Genomic DNA, 24,819 nt, shown 5'->3' on the forward strand with positions numbered 1-24,819 from the left:
GGGGAGGGGAGGGGGGGAGGGGAGGGGAGGGGAGGGGAGGGAAGGGAAGGGAAGGGAAGGGAAGGGAAGGGAAGGGAAGGGAAGGGAAGGGAAGGGAAGGGAAGGGAAGGGAAGATCTGGGCATAGTGCCACACACTTATTCCTGGGGCCCTGGGGCCAGCCAGGCTCACCTAATCATTGAGGTGCAGTCCAATGAGAGAAAACAAAGACACCAAAGTGGATGGCACCAAAAAGGACACCTGAAGTGGTTCCCTAGCCTCCGCACACACATGCATACAAGAACACACATGTGTACACACACACACACACACAAACACACTATGGACTTGTGCGGATCTTGTTGCTCCTTCTAGTCTTACCTCTTACCTCATTTTCAACTCTCTAGCCATACCCTGTCCTTAAATTGCCTGGAATGAGAGGCATGTCCTTCTCTCTTCTGGGCCTTTACATGTGACCCTCTGCCGGTCATGCTTCTTTGTCTGCTGTCGTTTGTGGCTCAGTTAGCGACCACGCCTCTGGAAAGTCTTACCCTTCCCCTACCACTAATGGGGGCAGGTCATGTGACATCTTTGGCATTCGAGAGCATCGTAAGAACCCTTACCTGAAGCTGAAGTCCCCACAGAGAAGGTGTGTCCTCATCGCTGAAGACAGAGGACCCAAACAGGAGTCTGAATGCGGTGGCTTTGAGAGTCTCCTGCCTAGAGTACCATTGGGTCACAACTGTTTAATCCAATCCAATTTCTTCATGTTGGCCCTCTTTCTCCATCAAACCTTACTTAAAATCTACATGGGCTGCCCGTTTCCTTGGGTCTTCATTTCCTTATGAAGACTTATTACATAAAGTTTGAATAAATTTCTCTTTTGTCTTACTGATCTGTTTTTCCTCATAGAAAGAACTCTTGTGTTACAGGTTCAGCCAGAAACCCTGAAAACAAGTTATTATTTCCACTCCCTAGTGATAGGACTTGAACTACCACTTTGTACATGCCAAGCACATCCCTACTACTGAGCTATACTTACAGACCCAGAATAAAATTTTCCCCTTACATCACCTATTCTATGCTACTATGGCATCTTGTCCTCAGCCTGGGGTGGTACTGCAATTGCCCATAAAGTGTGTCTGTCTCAATTGGGCTACGATGGGCAGGCGCTACTTCACATGGGACTTTACAGCCCTAGTGCCTGCTGCATAGTAGATTTTTTTTTCATAGTAGATTTTTAATGAACACTTGCCAACCAACTCCTGGGTAATTGCCTTGAACACTGGGCTTAAAAAAGAGACTAAAATTCAGCCAGGCAGTGGTGGGGCACACTTTTAATCCCAGCACTCGGGACGCAGAGGCAGGCGGATCTCTGTGAGTTAGAGGCTCAGCCTGGTCTAAAAGAGCTAGTTCCAGGACAGGCTCCAAAGCTACAGAGAAACCCTGTCTTGGAAAAAAGAAAATAAGAGAGAGAGACTAAAATTCATGGCTATCCAACACTTTATTTATTATTTCTATAAATGTGTGTATGTGTGGATGCCACAGCACACATGTGGAGGTCAGAGGACCACAGTGGGGGTCAGTTCTCCTCTTCTGTGCAGGTTCCAGGCCAGAGATTGAACTTAGGTCATCAGGATTGGCCGCAAGCACTTTTACAGGTTGAACCTTCTTGCTGGCCCCATGACTATCCAACTTTCTTTTTCTGTTTGCTTTTTTGAGATTCGGGTTTTTCTGAATGCATTTTTATGTTCTTACCCAGCTTCTGGCCCAGTCGCTCCCTGTTTCCTGGTCCACTAAGGTGTGAGAAGTCGGAAGCCACACACTGCTGCTGTCATGACTGGCAAGAGTTTTGCCATGTCTTCCCAGCCATATTAGACTGTACCCTCAAATCCTTCTTGCCTTAAGTTGCTAATGTAGACATGGGACTCACTCTGTAGACCAGAATGGCATCCTCCCACCTCTGCCTCCAGAGTGCTGGTAAAGGCATGCTCCACCACGCCCAGTGATTATCCTGCTCTAAATGTTTCCTTCTAGGATACTTTTCTCATTGCTGTGACCAAGTATCTGAGAAGAAGCAACTTAAGGCAGAAAGGATTTGGAGTACAGCCCACCATAGCTGGGAAGCCATGACAAAATTTTTGCCAGTCACGGCAGAAGCAGTGTGTGACTTTGAACTTCTCAGATCTTGGTGGACCAGGAAACAGAGGGAGCTCCTGGACCAGAAGCTGGGTAGGAATGTAAGAACAAAGACCCATTCTCTGGGAATCCACTTCTCCAGCTTGGCTTTACCTCCTGAAGCTACCGCAGTCTCCTAAAATGGTGCAGTCAGTCAGGGGCCATGTGTTCAAACACATGAGCTTTACACCCCACAGCACATACATATCTTGAAGGGAATACCTCAGTGGGGTCCAGTCCACTGTGAACTGTCCAGTCTTTGCTTGGATGAAGACTCTGCCTCCGGTGTCTATCCTGGCATGCTGTCTTCACTGATATTCTTTGATGCGTTTAGAAATTGACTCAGTGTGTTTGTCCCTCTCCGTTCTTTCATACAGAACATCTAACTTTTCAGCCTACTACACGGAATGTCCTGGAGAAAGAGTTGTGGCTATTATTCCCTGTCTTGGCTCCATTGCGAGTAGAGAAAAACATCCATCATTAACTAAGATGCACCAATAAATTTTGCTAACAATAATGTTTTTTAGAAGCAGTGTCTTTTTTTTTTTTTTTTTTTTTTTTTTTTTTTTTTTTTTTTTTTTTTNTGTAGACCAGGCTGGTCTCGAACTCACAGAGATCCGCCTGCCTCTGCCTCCCAAGTGCTGAGATTAAAGGCGTGCGCCACCACCGCCCGGCAGCAGTGTCTTTAAAAAAGGGTATTTAGTCCCTTCTGGACACAGTTAAGAAAGCAAGACAGAGCCAGGCAATGGTGGCACACACCTTTAATCCCAGCATGCAGGAGGCAGAGACAGGCAGGTTTCTGTGAGTTTGAGGCTGGCCTGGTCTACAGAGTGAGTTCCAGAACAGCCAGGGCTACACAGAGATACCCTGTCTCAAAAAAAAAAAAAACCCAAAATACTAATAATAACAATAATAATAAAATCAGGACATAGGAAAGAGTAGGAGGAAGCTGGGGTTTATGAGCTGGGTGTGAGCTGAGAGTTTTAGATCTCCTTTAATTCTCACTATGGCCCTAGGAGATAGGCTAACTCTCTCTTTCTTTCTCTCTCTCTCTCCCTCTCTCTCTCTCTCCCCTCCCCTCTCTTTCCCCCTCCCTTGCTCTTTTAAGAAGCAGGTATCTGATAATCTCCTAAAGTCATTTTTTAATTACATTAATTAATTATGTACCACAGCACTCCGTGGAAATAAGAGGACAGCTTTTGGGAGTTGGTTCTCTCCTCCCACCGTTTGGGTCCTAGGGATTGAACTTTGGTCCAGGTTTGGATGCAAGCACCTTTTCCCTATGAGTCATCTTACCAGCATTCCTGGAATCATAATCATTTTAAAAAAAATAGATGTTACGAATCCAGTTTGCCTTCTCTCGTAGCCACTTGGGTCCAACAAGAAAAGCAGTTTTTCCAAAAAAATATCAAATGGAAAAAAAGAGAGCATATTTATAGTGCTGGCATAACTGGATATCAACATGTAGAGAAATGAAAATAGACCCATATCTATCACCATGCACAAAACTCAAGGCCAAATGGATCAAAGACCTCAACATAAAGCCAGCCACACTGAACCTCATAGAAGAGAAAGTGGGAAGTACACTTGAACGCATTGGTAGAGGGAACCACTTCCTAAATATAGCCCCAGCAGCACAGCTTCTGTAAAGCAAAGGACACGGTCAACAAGACAAAAGCCTACAGAATGGGAAACGATCGTCACTAGCCCCACATCAGACAGAGGTCTGATCTGCAAAATATACAAAGATCTCAAGAAATTGGACACAAAAGATCACATAATCCAATAAAAAATGGAGTACAGACCTAAACAGAGAACTCTCTAAAATGGCTGAAAGACACTTAAGGAAATGTTCAACATCCTTAGTCATCAGAGAAATGCAAATCAAAACAACTCTGAGATTCCATCTTACACCTGTAAGAATGGCCAAGATCAAAAACACTGATGACAACTTATGCTGGAGAGGTTGTGGGGAAAAGGGAATACTTCTGCATTGCTGGTGGGAATGCAAGCTGGTCCAACCCTTTTGGATGTTAATGTGGTGATTTCTCAGGAAATTAGGAAACAACCTTCCTTAAGACCCAGTAATACCACTTTTGGGTATATATCCAAAGGATGCTTAATCGTGCCACAAGGACATGTGTTCAACTATGTTCATTGCAGCATTTTTTTTTAACAGAACTTGCCTCAAGTTTATTTGTAAAAACAGCATAAGGTCCTGAACATCTGCAAATACTGTGTAGTTGTTCACACCAGTCCATCTGTCTTCACATTGGCAGACTGAGACCTTTTTTATGGGGCCTTCACAGGGGCCTGGGCACCTTTGGGAACCTGAGCTGCAGCTGAGGCCTCTGCCTTGGCCTGAACCTTGGGCTTTGTTTTTTGGAGCCTACGACCCCTGGCCATGTAGCTTCTAATCCGCTTCCCAAGCTTGGGGTGAGCAATTAAAGCCAGACGGGCGAGTTTGCGGCTTCACCACCTGGGGCTTCACCAGGGCCTTGATGGCCTCCGCACGTGCACTCATGGCCTTTGCATTATTTGCCTGCATCTTCTTCAGGCTTTTCTTGTTGTGCTTCTTGGCAAAGCGCATGTTCCTCAGGAACTTGGGGTCAACCCCCTTGAGAGATTCGTATCTTTGTGACCAGGCTTTCTTGATGCCATTTCTGTGCCATTTCCGGGACTGGTTGTGTGTGGTGTGGTTCTTGGACTTGGCCATGGCTGGATGGTAATCGGTGGCTCCAGCAGCATTGTTTGTTATAGCCAGAACCTGGAAACAACCTAAATGCCCCCTCAATCGAAGAATGGATAAGAAAAATGTGGTACATTTACACAATGGAGTACTACACGGCAGAAAATTGGGAGCATGGGGACCTTGGGAGAGGGTTGAAGTGGGAGGGGAGAGGCAGGGAGGGGAGCAGAGAAAAATGTAGAGCTCAATAAATATCAGTAAAAAAAACCCGATTGACATCAAGAGAAATGCAACCTCAAAAAAGAAAGAAAAAGAAAAGCAGGTTCTCATTCTAGCAGGTGTTCAGACTGCTAGGGGAGATGCTTTGCAGAGGGACAGGGTGGAAAGGGGAGCAGCCAGGCTTTCGTTTGCAGCTGTCGTCCTACAGGGCCCTGAAGAACATCTCCTTGACCTATTATCTTTGGTTTAAAAGAAGAAGTTTTTGGTACAACTGACTACCAGAGATTTGAAAATGAGATGTATCTTAAGGTCTGTGCCACTGGATCTTGAGTCTCTCCCAAGAAAGGTCTATTTTGTTAAAGGCTTGATCCTTGAAGTTGCAATACAGCACTGGTTCTCAACCTGTGCGTCACAACCCCTCAGGGCATCACATGACAGCCGATTGACACAGTGTGGGAAAACTTTTCCAGTGACGGTTTTATTACTATATAACCCATGTACGTAGCATATACGTCACCTATTTAAACCGTCTACTAAGTGGTTTTTAGTAGATGCGCAGTTCTGCAGCCGTCACTACCGTTTTAGAACTTTTTGTCGCCCCACAAGAAATCCTATACCTTTTACTGGTTACTCATTCCCCACTCAGTCCAAGCAGCTGCTGGCCTCTTTTAATCTACTCTTTTTATAGATGTGCCTGTTCTGGACATTTCTCACTGATAGAAGCACACAATTCGTTCTTTTGGGACAGACTTTAGTATAAGTTCACCCACACTGTGGTCTTTATCAGAACATTTCTCTTACGGCTGAACGTTATTCTATTTCATAGACATACTATTTTTGTTTGCTTTTTTTTTTTTTTTTTCTGAGACAGGGTTTTATTATGTAGCCCTGACTTGCCTGGAGCTTGCTATCTAGACCAGGCTATGCAAAAACTCAAAATCTGCCTGCCTTTGCCCCTATCCCCTACCCCCAATGCTAGGAAGGTGTGTATTACCATGCCCAGCATTGTTGCCTCTTTAAAAACTGTTTTTATGTTTAATTATATGTGTACGTGTGAAGGGAAGTGTGTGAATGAGTACAATTTCCCTTGAGGCCAGAGTGTCAAAGTCTCCATTACTGGAGGTGAAGGCAGTTGAGCTGATAAGGGTAAGGGTTCTGGGAAATGAACTCGGGTTTTCTGCTATGCTGCTGTGTACTCTCAACTTCGGAGCTGTTCCTTCAGCCCCTCTTGTTAGTCCAGAGGATCTCAAGCGACCCAGCCAACCTTGTACTTGCTGTGAAGATTGGCCTTCAGTTCCTGACCACTCATTTCCCCTTTTAACTGCTAGGATGACAGGTATATTCCCCCACACCTGTTCAAGAGAGACTGGCTTGTCATGCTTGCTTATATTTTAAAACTATCTTTTTCTATAGAAGGGCTACATATACAGATATGAAGAAAATAAAAAAATCATCCATGATTCTACTATCTAAAGGTAGCTATTACTATCTAGAGGTAGCCACGATTAACATGAGTGTCTTTACATTCTGGATATAATCTATGTGTATATATTGGGAAATAGCATTTTATTTTATGTGAAGGACAGAGGACAATTTGTGGGGGTCAGTTCTCTTTGCTACTATGTGGGTTCCAGAGAGCTGCTTCAAGTCATTAGGTTTGGCAGCAAGCACATTTACCTGATGAGCTATCCTGTCAGTTCTGTGATATATTCTTGTGTGTGTGTGTGTGTGTGTGTGTGTGTGTGTGTGTTCAAGCCTGTTTTTGTGATTCTGGGGAGAGAAGCCAGGGGACACCTACAATACCCCAGCTTTTACCTGGGTGTTTTGTTTTTTAATGATTTACTGTTTGTATCCAAACGTTAGTGGTTTTGTTGTTTGAGACACTATATAGCCATGGCTGGCCTGGAACTCACTATGTAGTCCAGGTCGGTCTCAAACTCACAAAGATCTGCCTTTTCTGCCTCCCTAATTGTTGGTGGCAGATTTTTCCTGGGAAGACATGAACAAATATCTATTCACCCTAACGAGGGAATAAATGACAGACCAAAGCATGATACTACCAAAGTCTGATGTGGGAGTGATTTCTTATTAATAAAGAAACTGCCTTGGCCCATTTTATTGGATAGAAAATTAGGTAGGCGGAGTATACAGAAGAGAATTCTGGGAGAAAGAAGGTTAGAGGAAGAGTCGCCATGATGCTCCCACTCCAGACAGACGCAGGTTAAGATCCTCTCTGGTAAGCCAGCTCATGGGCTACACAGAATATTAGAAATGGGTTAGAACAATATGTAAGAGCTAGCCAATAAGAAACTGGACCTAGCCGGGCCAGGCAGTGTTTGAAAGAATACAGTTTCCGTGTAATTATTTCGGGCATAAGCTAGCCATGCGGGCGGCTGGGTGCCGGGGACGCAGCCCCGCCGCTCTTATTTCAACAAAAGTCCAACGTGGTAAACCAATACCTTTCATTGAAGTTACCTAGAGGAGCCTAAATGACTCAAAGACAGCTGCATCACTAAAGGTGACCCCTGCATGCGTGACATTTGTGAGAGTTGGAAGCCTAGAGCACACTGTTGTGGAATACACCTTTACACTGTGTAAAGATGCATCACTGTGATTGTTTAATAAAAAACTAAACAGCCAATAACTAGGCAGGGCGTATAGGTGTGACTTCTGGACAGACAGAGCTCTGAGAAGAAGGGCGGAGTCACCAGCCAGATGTTGAGGAAGCTGGGTGGGCAGTACAGAGTAAAGGTAACCGAGCCATGTAAAAGAACATAGAATAAAAGATATGAGTTGATTTGAGTTATAAGAATTAATGGGGTAAGCCTAAGCTAAGGCCAAGCTTTCATAATTAATGATAAGTCTCCATGCCATTCATTACTTTGTGAGCTGGCGGCCCAAAGAAAAATCCATCTACAGCACATTGCTGTCTGCAGGCAACTCAATAGGTTGCAGAGTCCTTTCTAAGTGGCTCAGTTGGTTTGAGCCTCTTCCAGGCAGCTCAGCTGCCTTTGTTTCTTTTATGCAGTTTGGCAGGCCTCTTCTTTCAGGCTGCCTTGGCTGGTCTATTTCAGGGGGACTTATCCCTGCTTGTACTATTGGGGGAGGGAGTGGTCAAGGGAATCTGGTCAGTTTCAGAAACTTCCTGAAACTTTCTCTATAGCCCTGGCTGTCCTGGAACTGGCTCTGTAGACCAGGCTGGCTTCAAACTCACAGAGATCCACCTACCTCTCTGCCTCCCTATGCTGGGATTAAAGGCATTGGCCACCACCATCTAGCTCTGAAACTATTTGAGTTATTAACTTCTTTAAGGAGCTTTTCCACAGTATTTCACCTCACCTCCCTATAGAATATCCTGTTATTTCACCTCCCTGAAAACATCACAAGACATTTCCCTCTAAAATTCAAGGTTTTAATCTCAGGAAATTGCTACACAACATGGAGTGCTGGGATTAAAGGAGTATACCATCAAGCCCAATGTGTATGTATGTGTGTGTGTTTTAAGGCAAAGAACATAAACTTGCAAAATCATGTCACTTAAGTTGAATACACAGTTGAAGGTAATTTATCCTGTGGTTCATGTTCTATGGGTAGAATGATGGTGTCCCCTTCAAAACTCATTTTGAAATTTAATCCCTCGTGCAATACTGTGAAGAAGCTCTGGCTCAAGAGTGAGATTATCACGCTTATAGAGTTCAGTATTGAAGGGGCACTCTTGTTCTTTTTCCTTCACCCCTGGAGATGTAGCAGCAAGACGGGCATTGTGGAAGGAGGAAGCAGCCCTCATCAATATTAGCCCAACCACCTTGAAATTTCTAGAATCCAGAACCGTGAGAAATGAATTTCTGTTGTTTAGAAATTACCAAGTCACAAGGGACTTTGTCATAGCAGCATAAATGGATTAAGTTTGACCTCATTTTCAAATTGATGAGGACACCCAAGCCCCAAGAAGGATGAGTTTATTCCACCTGTTAAAGACTGACTGGTTAGAATGTGTTCAGAAGGTTCAGGAGTGGTCAGATGAACTAGAAGGCAAGGTTACTTTGTTAAAATTGGCCTTTTGGGGATTGGAGAGTTTGCTCAATGGTTAAGAGTACTGGCTGCTCTTCCAGAGGACCTGGGTTCAATTCCCAGTACCCACAAGGCAGCTCACAACTGTCTGTGACTCCAGTTCCAGGGGTTCCCACACCCTTTGACAGACACAAACGCTGACAAAACACCATACACATAAAATAAAAATAAATTTAACAGTGGCAGTGCACGCCTTTAATCCCAGCACTCCAGAGGCAGAGGCAGGTGGATCTCTGTGAGTTTGAGGCCAGTTTGGTTTACAAGAGCTAGTTCCAGGACAGGCTCCCAAACTAGAGAAATCCTGCCTCGAAAAACCAAAAAAAAAAAAAAAAAAAAAAAAAAGACAGAAAACTGTCCTTTCACGCCTTTCGCTGTCTGCCTACCTCCTCACTCAGTCACCCTAGGCCCAAAGCTGCTGTCACCAATGATGCTTCCTCTTCCTAAGCCTTTTTTCCTTACCTCTTGAGAGGCAGGATTCCACTGCCCCGCCCTCCACCCCATTCGGTGGTTGGTACTATCTTAAGGGGTGGCAGGAGCAGCTAACCTAATCTCTGGGTGATGGGCCGTTTTAAGGTCCTTTGACTCATTGTTTTGTCCTGCATTTTACAGCTGAAAGTTAAACCACAAGAATTTACTTGCCTGGGATGAGACAAAGAGCAGCCCAACTTCCACAGCCAGTAGAGCAGGCACCTGCTGCCCTTTTCCTGACCCCAGAAGTTGTTCTCTCTACCGATTCTCCCAGATTCTCATCCTGTCTTTCTCCAATCTGTGTCTCACATTTTTGTTCTAGAACAGAAATGAAAACCTGTCATTCCTACTACTTAAAACTCCATTTATTGCTCTTTCCATGTCCAACTTAGCCCTGGCAGGCCCGTCTAGATCTGTTCTCGCCTCACTGCGCCATTTTTTAACTTTTTAGCTCTTGGAATTCACCCATCCACCCGTTTTTTTTTTTTTTTTTCTTTCCACTGCTTAACTGCTGGATTCTCCGACCACCCCCTCCTCATAAAGTCTTGCAGAAAAGACCCGGGAGATCGACCACGCTTGTAAAAGAAACTGTTGAAAAGCAACCGTGGTTTAATACTGTAAAGTGTTACAGCCGGGAACCTTGACATCTTCCCCCGGGCTTCTTTCGGTATGGGAGGGAATCTCATCCAGTTTCATTACATTTGGTGAGTGTCCCTTGTATCTTCCCCGAGCATCCTTAGTCACTGCGAAGCTCCCAGCTCACTGCCGGCCTGGGATGGAAGGCAGGAGAGAAAGATCGCAGGACAGTTCGCTAGCTGTCGGCCTACACCAACTTGGTGACCTCTCAAGGTCTCATCCCGGCCGGTCGCAGCTCAGGTTCCGGCCAGGGCCGCTCGGGACCCCGCGTCTGTGACCTGCAGGCGACGCGGCCGCCGCGGCCTGGGCACTTGGGGGTGGGGGGGGGCAGGGACGGACCGAGGCGCTGGAGAAACGCGGTCTGGGGAGCCGAGCACACGTTACTTCGGGCACAGCCCCCTCCGTGCAAAGCGACCAGCACTCGTCCGCCGCGCCACCCGCCCGGGCCTCCCTCCCGCTCCCCTCAGGAAACAAACAGCCTGCAGTTCCCGCAGCCGCAGCGCGGGCCGCGCGCCGGGAGCGAGCGCAGGCAGGCGAGGGGGGTGGCGCGGGCGGGCGGGCGCAACGGGGCTGGCGCCGCGCCCCCCGTGCTCGGCCCGTACCGGGCCTCTCGGCGCGGCCTCCCCTGCCTTCCTTCCAGCCCGGTCCCGGGTGGAGGCGCAGCCCCGGAGGCCCCCTCCGGGCAGGCTCGGGCGGAGCCGGACGGCCTGGCGGGAGCAGGCGCCGCGGGCCGCGAGCTCCTCATTCGAACCTCCCTCGCAGACAGTCTCCGCCCCATAATGCACCGGGGCGGGCAGCCTTTGAAAAAGCGGCGCGGCTCGTTCAAGATGGCGGAGCTCGACCAGTTGCCTGACGAGAGTAAGTAGCGTCTCGGAGCAGCCCTCCTTCCCGCCGGTTGCCTGTCCCGAGGTCGCACCGGCCGAGTCCGGTGGCCGGGCAGGTGGGATGGCCGCCAGCCCACCGCGGTCCCCGCTCTTCCTACTCAGGCGCAGCCGCCGCGTCGCCGCCTTTGTTATGGTGTCTGTGTGTCTGTTTCTGGGGTTGGTGCGAGCGCCAGCGCCGGAAACCGAAAGCCCGGGAGTCCAGCCTGTCCGGACGGAGTCGGCGGCCGCTCTCCCGGAGCGACTGCTGGCCCCGGCTGAGGTGGGCGAAGAGCGGCCCCCAGTTGCGGGCGCCGTCCTCCCTGCCCGCCCGGTTATGTAACTCGCCGGTCGGGGGCCGGGAGGGCTCAGGCTGGGCACCTCGGACACAGCCCCTCTTCACTCCTGGGCCTCCGATCTGCTCCGGTGACAGCTCCTGCTTCTGCAGGCACCGGGATCGCTGCCCCCCAACCCCCACCCCCGTGTCCATCCTGGAAGTGTTTCCTTCCGTGTCACACCGGGTTGGCCCCTTCCCTTGGGACTACAGGTGGCCGTGGACCTTTCCAGAGCCGATCCGGCTTGGCTACGGTGTTGAGGTAGCTCCATTCCCAGACTTCCTTCTTAGGGGATGTGTCTTAAGGATATGGGGTGTCACCCAAGGATGTGAGCACCGCGACATACATGTTTGTTACCCGGCCTGACACCCACTCCCGTGCATTGCCTCACTTAAGCTTCCTTACTCAACCTCCAAAGCAGGATGCTCACCTGTCCACAGCCAGTAAAAGCACCAGTTCTGCGACTTAAGGGCAAGGGAACAGTTTTGTTATTTTCATATATTGCACAAACTATTAAAAAGACAGATATTGTCATTACAAAATAGGCTGGAGTCAGCACGTACTGCGTGGTACGCATAGCAGAGTGTACAACAAAAGACTGGCGGGCGTGGTGGCGCACACCTTTAATCCCAGCACTCGGGAGGCAGAGGCAGGTGGATCTCCCAGTTCGATGCCAGCCTGATTTTCAGAACTTGTTCCAGGACAGCCAGGCCACATAGGAAAAACCCTTCTCGGAAAAACAAACAAATGAAACAAAATGAGCAGTCAGTATTTAGAACGACTGTATTTTGTTTTTAACCATTTGGAGTTCCCCAGTAGGAAGTCAGGACAGAGAAAACCCGTCTCAAAAAGCCGAGAAAAAGTTCGATCGGTGGTCAGTGTATCTGTGCACAAGGTAGATACACCTTTAAAGGAGAGATTCAAGGTACTCCTGATTCTATTTCCTTTGAGGTCGTGTATTCCTTGATATATTCTTGTCAAAAGTTGCAGTTGCCAAGCTGATGAAGACTTGTTTTCAGAGTGTTTGTGTTTTAACTCTGGTTTAGACCAGTGCTGTTTCAAAAGAACTTTCTCAGTGATGGAATGTTCCCTTTTCTGGTGTTCAGTAGAAAGAGTAACCACTGGTCTCATGTCGCTATGGAACACTTCACATGTGGCTGGAATGGTTGAGGTGCTGGCTTTTATTTTTATTTAATCTTGACATTAAATAGTTTGTGATTGCTGTATTGGCAGGGCATGTCTGTAGACCAGCTATGAGTTTTATTGTTTCTGTCTGGAGAATATGGTTGATTGTGACTTAGGATGCTTGCAATGAAGATAAGCCTAATGAGCGGAATATCACCTGCTGTCTGAAGAAAGTCTTCCAAGTCCCAGCACAGGGACATGGTTGTTAGTCTCACACTTCTGCTGAGACAAATGGATAGCTCCAAGTTTGAGGCCAGCCTAGGCTGTAATGTAAGATTTTTTTATCCTCTCTGAGTATGTTTCCATACCACCTTGTAACTTCCCAGGGGCTGTCTCAGGGGCGTCACGCATTCGTTGGTGTGATTGTTTGGTCAGCACCCACCAGAGCTGAGCCACCTAATGCTTTTCCTCACTCCTGCTGTGATGGTTGATTTTGGTATCTTGACTGGACTGAGAAATACCTAGGAGATCAGTAAAGCACACCTCTAGGTATGTCTGTGAGCACATCTTCAGGAAAAAGGTTTTTCTTACTGTTGTTCTTTGAGGTTTATATTTGAGGTTCAGATATCAGCTACACCGTTAAAATATTCATAACCTAATTGTTTATATTATCATGTAATGTCTCTGGTACTTTGATTGGGGGAGGTGTGTGTGTGTGTGTCTTTCCCTAATCTACACCTTTGTCAAAAGCAGGAATTGCATTGGCTTTTTGGGATCCTATTCTATTTGGATGCACACTTTCCTAAGCCTGGATGGGGGGGGCTTTGGACTTCCCACAGGGCAGGGTACCTTGCTCTCTTTCAGGACTGGAGGGAGAAGGAGGGAGGGTATGTGGGAGAGTGGGGAGGGAAGTGAGAGGGGGGGAAGTGGAAATTTTGATTAGTATTATTTATAAAATAATTTAAAAAAGCAGGAATTGCATATTTGATATGTTACACAATGACACAAACAGACTTAAAGACTTGGCTAAGATGGAACTGAATGCAGAATAATATTAATTAAAATAGAGCGTGATCTTGGAAAGTGAAAGTAATTTCAATTTGATATGAAAAACACAAAGATTTTTGTTTTTCTTAAACCCAGTTAAGTTAGGGAGCTATGTAGTTTATATTAGTTAATAGCCCTGTAACACCAGTAATAAAAACTATCATTTCCTGAATACTTACTGTAACAGGTGTAAAAAAAAAAAGCTCCCCCATATATTTATTGTTGCTTTCTGCTCATTTGATCTTTATTTCAGTTGATATAAGTACATGATTTATTATTATTATTATTATTATTAATTATTTTTGTTTTTGAGACAGGGTTTCTCTGTGTAGCTTTGGAACCTGTCCTGGAGTTCACTCTGTAGACCAGGCTGGCCTCGAATTCACAGAGATCCATCTGCCTCTGCCTCCCGAGTGCTGGTATTAAAGGCCTGTGCCACCACTGCCCCGCTAGCTACACCATGATTTTTATATGTGGCAGATTCTTTCTTTGCTCGAAGCCTCTATTCTTGAACTCTTGCTATTTCACATCTCCTCTTAGATGTTGCAGAGAGATGTTGTATATCTTAGTAGATTCAAAATTTATCTCAGAAATTCCACCCTAGCAAGTAGGTGCTTCCAGTAGCTCCTGTCTTAATGAATGGTTACATTGTGTATTCCTGTGACTGAGCAGAAACCTAGTTACCTTTGGCACTTTCTTCTCACTTCCCCTATTTGAGCATTTACTAAGTCTTGGAGCATTTCCCTTCTGTATTGTATGTGTTTCAAGTCTTACTTTTTACCATCACCTAGCCCAGGTTGTCACCATCTCAGTAACCCACTCCCTCCCCACATATGCAGGTCAGAGGGATCCTTTCACAGCAGAAATGTCTTCCTGCCATTATCTTGTGTTTTAAACCTGAGGCAGGGTCTCCATATATATCACCTCTGGCTGGCCTGACTCAATTGTAGATCAAACTGATCTTGACCTTCTGCTTCCTGGTTGCTAGGTTTGCAGGTGTGTGCCATTCATTCCCAGCTGTCCTCTTATTTAAAACCTCATAGTGGCTAGCTCTAAGACCCCATGTTTCCTGGCTGCTTCCACTTCCCCATTTATTTTGTACCTCTCCTCAGTCTATCTCTGAGTTAATTGGGCTCTTTTCATTCGCTGTGCTGCCAAGCTCCCTTTTCTCTGAGTCTTTGCGTGTGCTGTTTTCTGGACTGCTCTCCCCTCCCTTCACTCCCAGTTAACTTCTGCTTATTCTTTAAAGTACCATGTTGAGATTTTTAAATGTATTTTTGTTATTTTTATTATGTGTGTATGTGTGTCTGCATGTGGATATATGTATGGGGTACATGTAGAAGCCAGAGGCATCGGATGCCCCTGGAAGTGGAGTTAAAAGCATTTGTGGGCCACCCAGCATGGTTGCTAGGAACCAAACTCCATTCCTCTGGAAGAGCAGAAAGTGCTTTCAAGATTTTTTGGTTATTTTTTTTTTTTGTCCTCTGTGACAAGTATTCTTTTTTATTTTTTTTTTTATTTTTATTTATATTTTTTTTTAGTTTTTTCGAGACAGGGTTTCTCTGTAGCTTTTGGTGCCTGTCCTGGCACTAGCTCTTGTAGACCAGGCTGGCCTCCAACTCACAGAGATCCGCCTGCCTCTGCCTCCCGAGTGCTGGGATTAAAGGCATGCGCCACCACCACCCGGCTGTGACAAGTATTCTTATAGACGTATTCTTATAGAAGTATTTCCCTCCCACCGTGTAACTTCTCAGGGGCTGTCTCACGCATTCGTTGGTGTGATTGTTTGGTCAGCACCCACCAGAGCTGAGCCACTTAATGCTTTTCCTCACTCCTGCTGTGATGGTTGATTTTGATAGCTTGATTGGATTGAGAAATATCTAGGAGATCAGTAAAGCACACCTGTGTATTCACCCCCAAAAACAATTAGATCATGAGCCACTGACCTAATAAATGGATTCATCCCTTGGTGGAGTCATTATTGTAGGTGGTGAAAGGTAGGAGGTGGTACCTATTTAGAGAAAGTAGGTTAGGGGGGCCTGCCTTGGTAGTTATGTGTTACCCTGACATCTTCCTGTCTTCCCTTCTCTCTTCTTCCTGGCCGTCACATCAGCTCTCTGCTTTTCCATACCCTCTATGCCATGATGAAGTCAACAAACCCTCTGGAACCTTGAGCAAACTAAATCTCCCTAGTTTTAAGTCATTTAGTCAGATTCTTCTGTCACAGGAATTGAGAAATAACTAGGAACACACTTACAGTCCCACCTCACAGCACAGCCCTGCTTTCATCTTTCTGTTTAACTCTTCCCACTCCAAGCACAATGGCCATTTTCTCCATCAGATATTCAGTCTAAACTAGTTTCTCAGGGCTTTTTTTCTCTTCTGCTTGGCCTCCCTGTTGTGACCTGGTTTTTGGGGTGGGGGTAGGGGTGGTTCTTCCTGATTTTATGGCTAATTCTTTTCAGATGTTATCTCTCTGGAAAGTTTCTCTAACTCCAGTTTAAGTTCTTTTTATTAACTGTCATGAAGTATAATTACTGTTTTATGTAGTTATTTGTTGTCTGTCTCTTTCCACTAGAATACAAACTCTGAGAGTGGAGGCTCTTGGTGGGGGCCTCAGCTCTCAACCTGCTCATGGCAAGCATTAGTACATACTGGTGGGCTGTTGTATAAATGAAACTGGCTAAGGCAAGATTCTAACTTAACCAACTTCACCTGCCTGTAAAATTCATGCTTTTAAACTGATAGGTAATTTGGGCAGTTAATGTAATGTGAGTCCATCTGAATTAGCTATGTGTTGTATACATTGTCCTAAGCACTTTTGCTTATATTTGCATGTTTACTGTTTTACACCTGTAGAAGCAACAGCATAGTGAGTTGAGACACTTTTCAGAAAATAACATAGCAGGGAAGTGACAGAGCCAAGATCTAAACAGGAGCCAGCCTCAATGTTCTAGAGCTTATGCTCTCATTTTAAACAGTTTCTCTGTGTAGCCCTGGCTGGCTGCCCTGGAACAGGCTCAGTAGACCAGGTTGGCCTTGAACTCATAGAGATCAGCCTGCCTCTGCCTCCGGAGTGCTCGGATTAAAGAAAGGCATGCACCACCAACGCCTGGCTGGAGTCTCAGATGTAAGAGCTGTCCAACACAGATGTGGGACCTGAACTTGCTTCCTCTGCAAAAGTAGCTGCACAGCCATCTCTGCTGTTGTTGCTACACTGCCTCGTAGAACAAGGTGAAGGGAGTTAAAGGCAGTAAGAGAATACTCAAGGTCTGATTCCCACCTTTGTGGGATAGCAACCGTGCCTTTGTGACTTAGACCTCTTTCTCAGAGCCCTGTTCAAACGACCCTTACAGAGAAGCTAATCCATAAGATAGTTTGTCCTCCCACACTCCTCTCTCTGTCATCTGCTCACTTTTTCCATAGCTCATCTTCACCTGGCTTGTACCTGTTTGTCCTCCTAACTGCAGCAGAAGCTCAGGCAGGCAGGGACTTTGACTTATTTCCTTGCTGTGGTGCTTCTACTGCCTGAGCAGGAGCTACCACTCAGCAGTACGTAGTATATACTATGTTTTCCTGGAATGAACTGGTTTTTTCCTTGGTATCTTGGTGACTTTATGTTCTGTCCACCTTACTGTTTCTTGGTTGCATTTTGTTTGAAGCTTCCTAGTAGAATTTTTATTTATTTTGTGTTAATAGAGATTGAACATAATAGGCAAGTACTCAACCCAGCTGTGTCCTTAGTCCTTTTAGAAAAATTTTATGACTTTCTCCCCCTACTCCCTTACCCATGATTAATGCCTTTGAACATTCAACTTCAAAAAACTCTCTTCCCTATTGAATCTCCCACCTCTACCACTCATGGATCCTGCCTTCACTGTTAACAGATCCTGTAGCTCTGTGTTTCTCACAGTGGGTTACCTGCCACAGATCTCCTAAGGAGCCTTATTAATAATAGATTCTGTGTGTAGGAGGAGCTGGTTATTCTATTATAATCGTATCTAGTGACTCCCTCTACATTATGCTAGTCCTCTTTGGGTGTTCAGAATCCCATTTTCCTGTATGGATCTCTAAGTGTTGCACATATCCACATTCTAGACTTTCAAGAGACTCGTGTTTGACTATGACACTCTGGTTCATGCTTATTTTCTTTTTTTCTCTGTTCCAATAATGTGAATGTTCTTTCTCTTTTCCTCCAGTGCTGGAGCATTTTTGAATGAGGTTGCAAAACTACTTCTGTCCTTACCGTTTTTTTCTTCTTTTTGTACATTTTCCTCTCTTAGAATGATTTCCAGCCGCTGTCAGAATTTCCACAGGCCAGCCGAGTCTCTTACCTTGCATGCCAGGCTACTCATTCCTTTCGTTTTCTAGACAGGGCTGGGCTGTCCTGGAACGCACCGTGGAGCGCAGGCTTGTCTTGAACCCAGGACAGTCCTTTCATGTGCTGGACTGCAGACAGAGCCCCCGTGCAGTTCTGCACTCTGCATGTCTAACCATTGTGTCGAGCTCAGTGTTGCTCAAACCAAATGGACCGCTCTTATGCCTAAACCAAGTTCTTTTCCTTTAACTTTGATTGGAAAATAATTATTGATTTGATTTAGTTTGCTTGTTTTATTTTTGAGACAAGGTCTCACTTTGTAGCTTTGGCTGGCCTGAAACTCAGAGACCCACTTTTAAAGGCATACACCACCAAGCCCAGCTGATTTGTTTTATTTTTAATTTCAGGCTCTTCAGCAAAAGCACTTGTCAGTTTAAAAGGTAAGAATTATGCTTTTCTAGAAATGTATAGCAATTTGACTATATTTTTCTTTTCCTTCTGTTGTTATATGTGACTCCTTGCATTGACTCAAGTATTGACTCTTGGCTGATAATTTTAAATTCACTTGCTTTTAGATAGTTTCTCTTTATTTGCTAGTAATTAAGAAAAATTTCCTAAAAGTATTGCTTAAAGAATATCTTTTTTTTTTTTTGTTTTTGTTTTTTGAGCTAGCTTGACACTCATATGTTGACCAGGCTGGGCTAGAACTCACAGAGATCCACCCATCTCTGCCTCCTTTTTTTAAAATCACCAAATCACCGTGCCTCACTTAAAGAATCTCTTGATTGCCGGGTGGTGGCGCACGCCTTTAATCCCAGCACTCAGGAGGCAGAGGCAGGCGGATCTCTGTGAATTCAAGATCAGCCTGGTTTAAAGAACTAATTCCAGGACAGGCTCCAAAGCTACAGAGAAACCCTGTGGTGAAAAAACAAACAAACAAACAAAAAACCAACAAAACAAAAAAAAACACCAAAAACCCAAAAATCTCTTAATTAGAGCTGAGGTGGAGCTCAGCTTGCAAGTAGAGTGCTTGCCTAAACTCTCAATTCAGTATCACTACTGTAAAAACATTCTACACATTCAAGAAACCTGAATTTATGTGAACCTTTCTTTCTTCCTAGTGCATTTTTTTTTCTTAAAAAAAAAAAAAGATTTTTCTGCAAAGGGAGGAGGTAGTGGTAGCAGCCTGGACCTCAAGGACTTCCTGCATCAGCCTCCATCTAACTTACATTTTTGTGGTTTTATTTTTATTTATTTTGGTTGGTTGGTTTTTTTGAGACAGGGTCTCCCTATATATAGCCCTGACTGACCTGGAGCTCAGTATGTAGATCAGACTAACCTCAAACTTGGCTAATCTTGTGCCTGCCTCTCAAGTACTAGGATTACTAAAATGCACCACAATAGTGGGCCTCTTAGTTATTTTGTCTTTTGAAACAGGATCTCATAGCCTAGGTTGGCCTATAGATCTTTATGTAGCCGCGGCTGGCCTTTACTAATCTTTCTGCCTCAGGCTTCCTAGTACTAGGATTATAGAACACCATCACACCTGCTCCAACTAACGTATTTCTTAGGGAAAAAAATTAGAGAGTGCTGGTAAGCAATTGTGCAAAAATAAGAATATATATATATATCAGTTTTATTGTATCTATACTTAAATATATGTCTGCATTTAAACATGATTCTTTACAAAAATCAAACTCATTCTCCTTTATTTCATATATCTGATCATTTAATTGTTAGGACTTTCTGATTTTTTGCACGATTCTAAAGACATTTCTTTGAATTAAGAAAAACAATTGAACATGGTAACTCATGCCTTTAATCCCAGCTATTTTGGAGGTTAAGGCAGGAGGATTGCTGTGGCTAAGTCAGTCTGGGGCATAGGAACATGCTACACCACCATATCATACTATATATAGTGAGGACACGTCTCAAAACAAAAACAAACAGAATTAGGAATTTTTTAATTCTTTATTTTCCATTGTCCTACTTTTGGTAGTAATTTACAAAAAATATGAAATTATTCTTAACAGAGTAAAAGAATTATTTAAAACCAAAACAAAAATCTATATGTTTCATCTAGAAATGAAATACTTTTAAGATGCATTGTTTTACCATATTGTTAAAAGAATGGACAGAAAACACAGGTGAGGCTTTTGGTATTGTTTTATAAATTTTTTTTCAAGTAATTATGTGGGGCTGGAGAGATAGCTCAATTCCCAGCACCCACGAGACAGCTTGGCACCCAACAGTAATTCCAGATCTGAGGATCTGGTTGCCTTCTTTGGCTTCTGCAGGTGCCTGGAATTCATGTGGTGCACAGAAATACAGGCAGGGAAAACACGATGCACATCCAATATAAGATTCTTAGAAATGGATTGTGTGAGTGTGCATGTGTGCTCCAGAGTGTTCAGTGGAGGTCGGGGACAGCTTCAGGAGTCAGTTGTTTCCTTCCACTGTGGATTCTAGGGCTCGACCTCACACTCGGATCACCAGATATCTCTGCAAATACCTTTCCCCTAAGCCATCTCTCTGGCCTGAGATGGTTCTTTTGTTTCTAGTAAACTAAAATTATTACAGTCACATTGTAATTTTTCTCATTAATATATCATATTTAATTATTCATGTTTTTGTTTTATGTGCCTTGGTGTTTTGCTTACATGTAGGTCTGTGTGAGGGCACCAAATTCCCTGGAACCAGAGTTATAGACAGTTGTGAGCTGTCGTGTGGGTGCTAGGAATTGAACCTGCAGAGCAACCAGTGTTATTAACCCCCCCAATATATTTACCACTGTTACTAAACGATAATGTTCGTGATATAAGATCCTTTGAGCTAACCTTAAATTTTATCAGTATTAATTATTCATTACAGAGGGAAGTTTATCTAACACATGGAATGAAAAGTACAGTTCTTTACAGAAAACTCCTGTTTGGAAAGGCAGGAGTGCGGGCCCTGCTGTGGAAATGGTAAGGAGAGCTTTCCTGTAAGCTAGAGGAATTTGCATTGAACTGTATGGTTGCGGTGTATGAGTTCATGTAACCCAAAAATATTTCTGCAAGGTTCCCCCCGCACAGCTATAAGTATTTTTATTTTAACTTGTCATTAAGCAGTACTTGATTTTATTTAAGTAAGTGATTGGTAACCAGATTATCTAGCCACCATTAAGCATTTGTAATATACATACACACTTAAAAATTTTATTATTATTATTTTATTATTATATTTTTTTTACAGACAGTCTCATTATGAGGCCCTGACTAACCTGGAACTCACTATGTAGACCAGATTGACCTCTAACTCACAGAGATCTGCCTGCCTCTGCCCCTGGCTCCTGAGTGCTAGGATAGTATTATATACTTTTGATACTTACAGAGTTTTTAGTTCTAAAGATAGTTATCAGTTATCTCATATGTATCATGGATTTTTACTAAGAATTAGAAATTTGATAAACTTTTGACATCAGATCTAGTATAATACTAAAGCCATTTAGGCATACTCTTCTCAAGTGGTTAAGTGTCCTTGTCTAACTCAGCCCTCTGCAACAGACATCATGTAATAGCCATTTAATATTAACCAACATAATTTGAGTTGGAATTCCAGAACATATTTTCCTGTCTTTACCATGCAAGGTTACCAGTGTGCTACAGAGATGTGGGCTCTAGTTTTAGGTTTCAAATCATTGTAGAAATATATATTTAAATACTTTGCTAATTTAAGATGTTTATTTTGGCTTTGTGTACTTGGTGTTACTCATTTATTTGTTACTCATACTCAGTTCTATACTATTGATAATATAGAGTTAGCTGTGTTTTCTAGATTCAATTTGCATTTGGAACACAAACAAGAAACATTCTTTAAACTAAAATTCTATCATAGCCTTTCAGAAATTCAAAAAGAAGTCGACTCTTTTCTGATGAAGATGACAGACAAATAAACACAAAGTCACCTAAAAGAAACCAGCGAGTCGCAATGATCCCACAGGTATGTTGTAGTGAAGTTTGCTGCGCTTAAAGGATGTGCGTAATTGTGCACTGTGATAAAGGTCATATTTATTCTGTTACACTTTGAAGAGCATCCTTTAAGTCAGTATTGCTGCTCAGCAATTGATTTTACTAACCTAGAAAAATCAGTGTCTTATTGATTTACTTAAACTAGATAGGAAGCCAGTTGTGATTCTATAAGCATGAAGGTAATGGGTATTAAGTTAAATAGACTTGATAATATGGATTTAGTTTTGAGTTTTGCACCAAAATAAGTGAGAGGAAAGTGTTTAACTCTATCAAGAGAAATATGATGAAGACTTTCGAGAAGAGGAGAATGAAATAGGGTTTCCTTTTCGTATTTTTTATGCATTATTTTGGGGGGGTGCTGTGGATTAAACCTAGGGTGTCTCATACGCTAGGCAAGTACTCTTCTACTTGAGTTATTTTATTTTATTTATCCTATTTTATTTTTTGACACTTTAAAAAAGTTTTGGCTGGTGAGTTGCTCAGGGTAAAGACTCTTGCCATGAAGCCAGATAACGTGATTTCCATCACCAGTGCTCACATGGTGGAAGAGGAGAACTGATATCTGCAGGTTGTCCTCTGGCTAGCACATGCACAATGTGGCACATGCACACACACGCACACACACTCAGAAAGTAAACAAAATAATTTTACAAAGTTAAAGTCACAATGGACATGTAATAAAGGAATGAAACTTAGCTAAGAAAATGTAGCCTTTAGCAATTAATGTGGTTTTTCTCAGACCAGCTTTATAACTTCTGATATATCTCCTGTTTTTCTCTCATTATTTTATAAAGTGTTATAAAACAAGATTTTTCAATACAATGTTTAAAACTCAGCATTTAGCCTAGGCTGGCCTCAGACTCAATCTTCCTTGCTTCAGACTCCCAGTACTGGGATTACAAGAGAGTACCACCGTGACCAACTTCTTTATGATGATTATAATGATGAAATATCATGTTCCATAGAATGAATGAAATGCACATTGAAAACATCAAGGACAAATGGACATAAGTACCTGATAAGCAAATAAAACATGAATTCATTAAAAGTAAAATGCAAGCTGGGTGGTGGTGTATACTTTTAATCCTAGCACTTGGGAGGCAGAGGCAGGCAGATCTCTGTGAGTTCAAGATCAGCCTGGTTTACAAAGTGAGTTCCAGGCCAGCCTGGGCTGTTATACAGAGAAACCCCATCTTCAGGCGAGAGAAGACATTGGAACATGCTATCTAATCTGTATGTAAGATTTGTAGTAATTTATATTTCTACTAACAGTCTAGATATATTTTCTCCCATCTGCAGGATTTTTTTTTAGATTTATTTATTTATTGTGTATGAGTGCTCTATCTGCATGTACACATGTATGTTACACTATATATGGTACAGATCCCACTATAGATGGTTGCGTGCCACCATGTGGTTGCTGGGAATTGAACTCTGGAAGAGCAGCCAGTGCTCTTAACTGCTGAGCCACCTCTCCAGCCTGAGTTATATATATTTATTTATTTTCCAAGAAAGAAACAACAGTTTGTAATGGACTTTGCTTTGTGGGACTGCCAGCTCCCCAATAATGACATGGAGACTTATTATTAATTATGAAAGCTTAGCCTTTAGCTTAGGCTTGTTTCCAACTAGCTCTTATACTCTGTTTCTGTTAATCTGCATTCTGCCATGGGGCTTTTTAACCCCACCCATTCAGTATGTCTGAGTTTCTCCTGTCTTGGGCATCTCGTGCAGCTAGATTCCCTCTCGGGCAGCCAGTTCCCCTTTCTCCCCCAGAAGTCCCACCTATTCTCTCCTGCCTAGCTATTGGCCTTTCAGCTCTTTATTAAACCAACCAGAAAGTGCCTTTCACACTGTGTGATCAAATATCCCACAACAGCAGGGGTTTTTTGTTGTTGTTGATATTTATTGAGCTCTACATTTTTCTCTGCTCCCCTCCCTGCCTCTCCCCTCCATCCTTCAACCCTCCTCCAAGGTCCCTATGCTCCCAATTTACTCAGGAGATCTTGTCTTTTTATACTTTCTACTTCTCATGTAGATTAGATCTATGTAAGTCTCTCTTAGTGTCCGCATTGTTGTCTAAGGTCTCTGGGATTGTGGTTTGTAGGCTGGCTTTCTTTGCTTTATGTTTAAAAACCACCTATGAGTGAGTACATGTGATAATGGTCTTTCTGTGTCTGGGTTACCTCACTCAAAATAATGTTTTCTATCTCCATCCATTTTCCTGCAAAATTCAAGATGTCCTTATGTTTTTCTGCTTTGTAGTACTCCGTTGTGTAAATGTACCACATTCTCCTTATCCATTCTTCAGTCAAGGGGCATTTAGGTTGTTTCCAGGTTCTGGCAATGACAAACAAAGCTGCTATGAACATAGTTGAACACATGTCCTTGTGGCACGATTGAGCATCCTTTGGATATATATTCAAAAGTGGTATTACTGGGTCTTGAGAAATCACCACCACACTGACTTCCAAAGGGGTTGTACCAGCTTGCATTCCCACCAGCAATGCAGAAGTATTCCCTTTTCCCCACAACCTCTCCAGCATAAGTTGTCATCAGTGTTTTTGATCTTGGCCATTCTTACAGGTGTGAGATGGAATCTCAGAGTTGTTTTGATTTGCATTTCTCTGATGACTAAGGATGTTGAGCATTTCCTTAAGTGTCTTTCAGCCATTTTAGATTCCTCTGTTGAGAGTTCTCTGTTAAGGTCTTTACTCCTTTTTTTTTTTTGTTTTTGTTTGTTTGTTTGTTTGTTTTTGTTTTTTCGAGACAGGGTTTCTCTGTGGTTTTGGAGTCTGTCCTGGAACTAGCACTTGTAGACCAGGCTGGTCTCGAACTCACAGAGATCCGCCTGCCTCTGCCTCCCGAGTGCTGGGATTAAAGGC

The 24,819-nt window shown here is 43.7% G+C and overlaps 1 protein-coding gene across 1 annotated transcript in view; it reads left to right on the plus strand.

Moving 5' to 3' along the window:
* Positions 1-10,241: 10,241 nt before the first annotated feature.
* The window catches only part of Lin9 (lin-9 DREAM MuvB core complex component), a 42,893-nt gene continuing 28,315 nt past the window's right edge, over positions 10,242-24,819 (plus strand). The window contains exons 1-4 of the mRNA XM_050143118.1: positions 10,242-11,097; positions 18,332-18,364; positions 20,796-20,890; positions 21,801-21,905. Coding sequence (XP_049999075.1) covers positions 11,019-11,097; positions 18,332-18,364; positions 20,796-20,890; positions 21,801-21,905 — 312 coding nt within the window. The 5' untranslated portion in view covers positions 10,242-11,018. The remainder of the gene's footprint in view (positions 11,098-18,331; positions 18,365-20,795; positions 20,891-21,800; positions 21,906-24,819) is intronic.

The sequence above is a fragment of the Alexandromys fortis genome, unplaced genomic scaffold (assembly GCF_014885135.2).
Source record: "Alexandromys fortis isolate MF-2015 unplaced genomic scaffold, M_Fortis_MF-2015_v1.1 scaffold_51, whole genome shotgun sequence".
NCBI classification, from domain to species: Eukaryota; Metazoa; Chordata; class Mammalia; order Rodentia; family Cricetidae; genus Alexandromys; species Alexandromys fortis.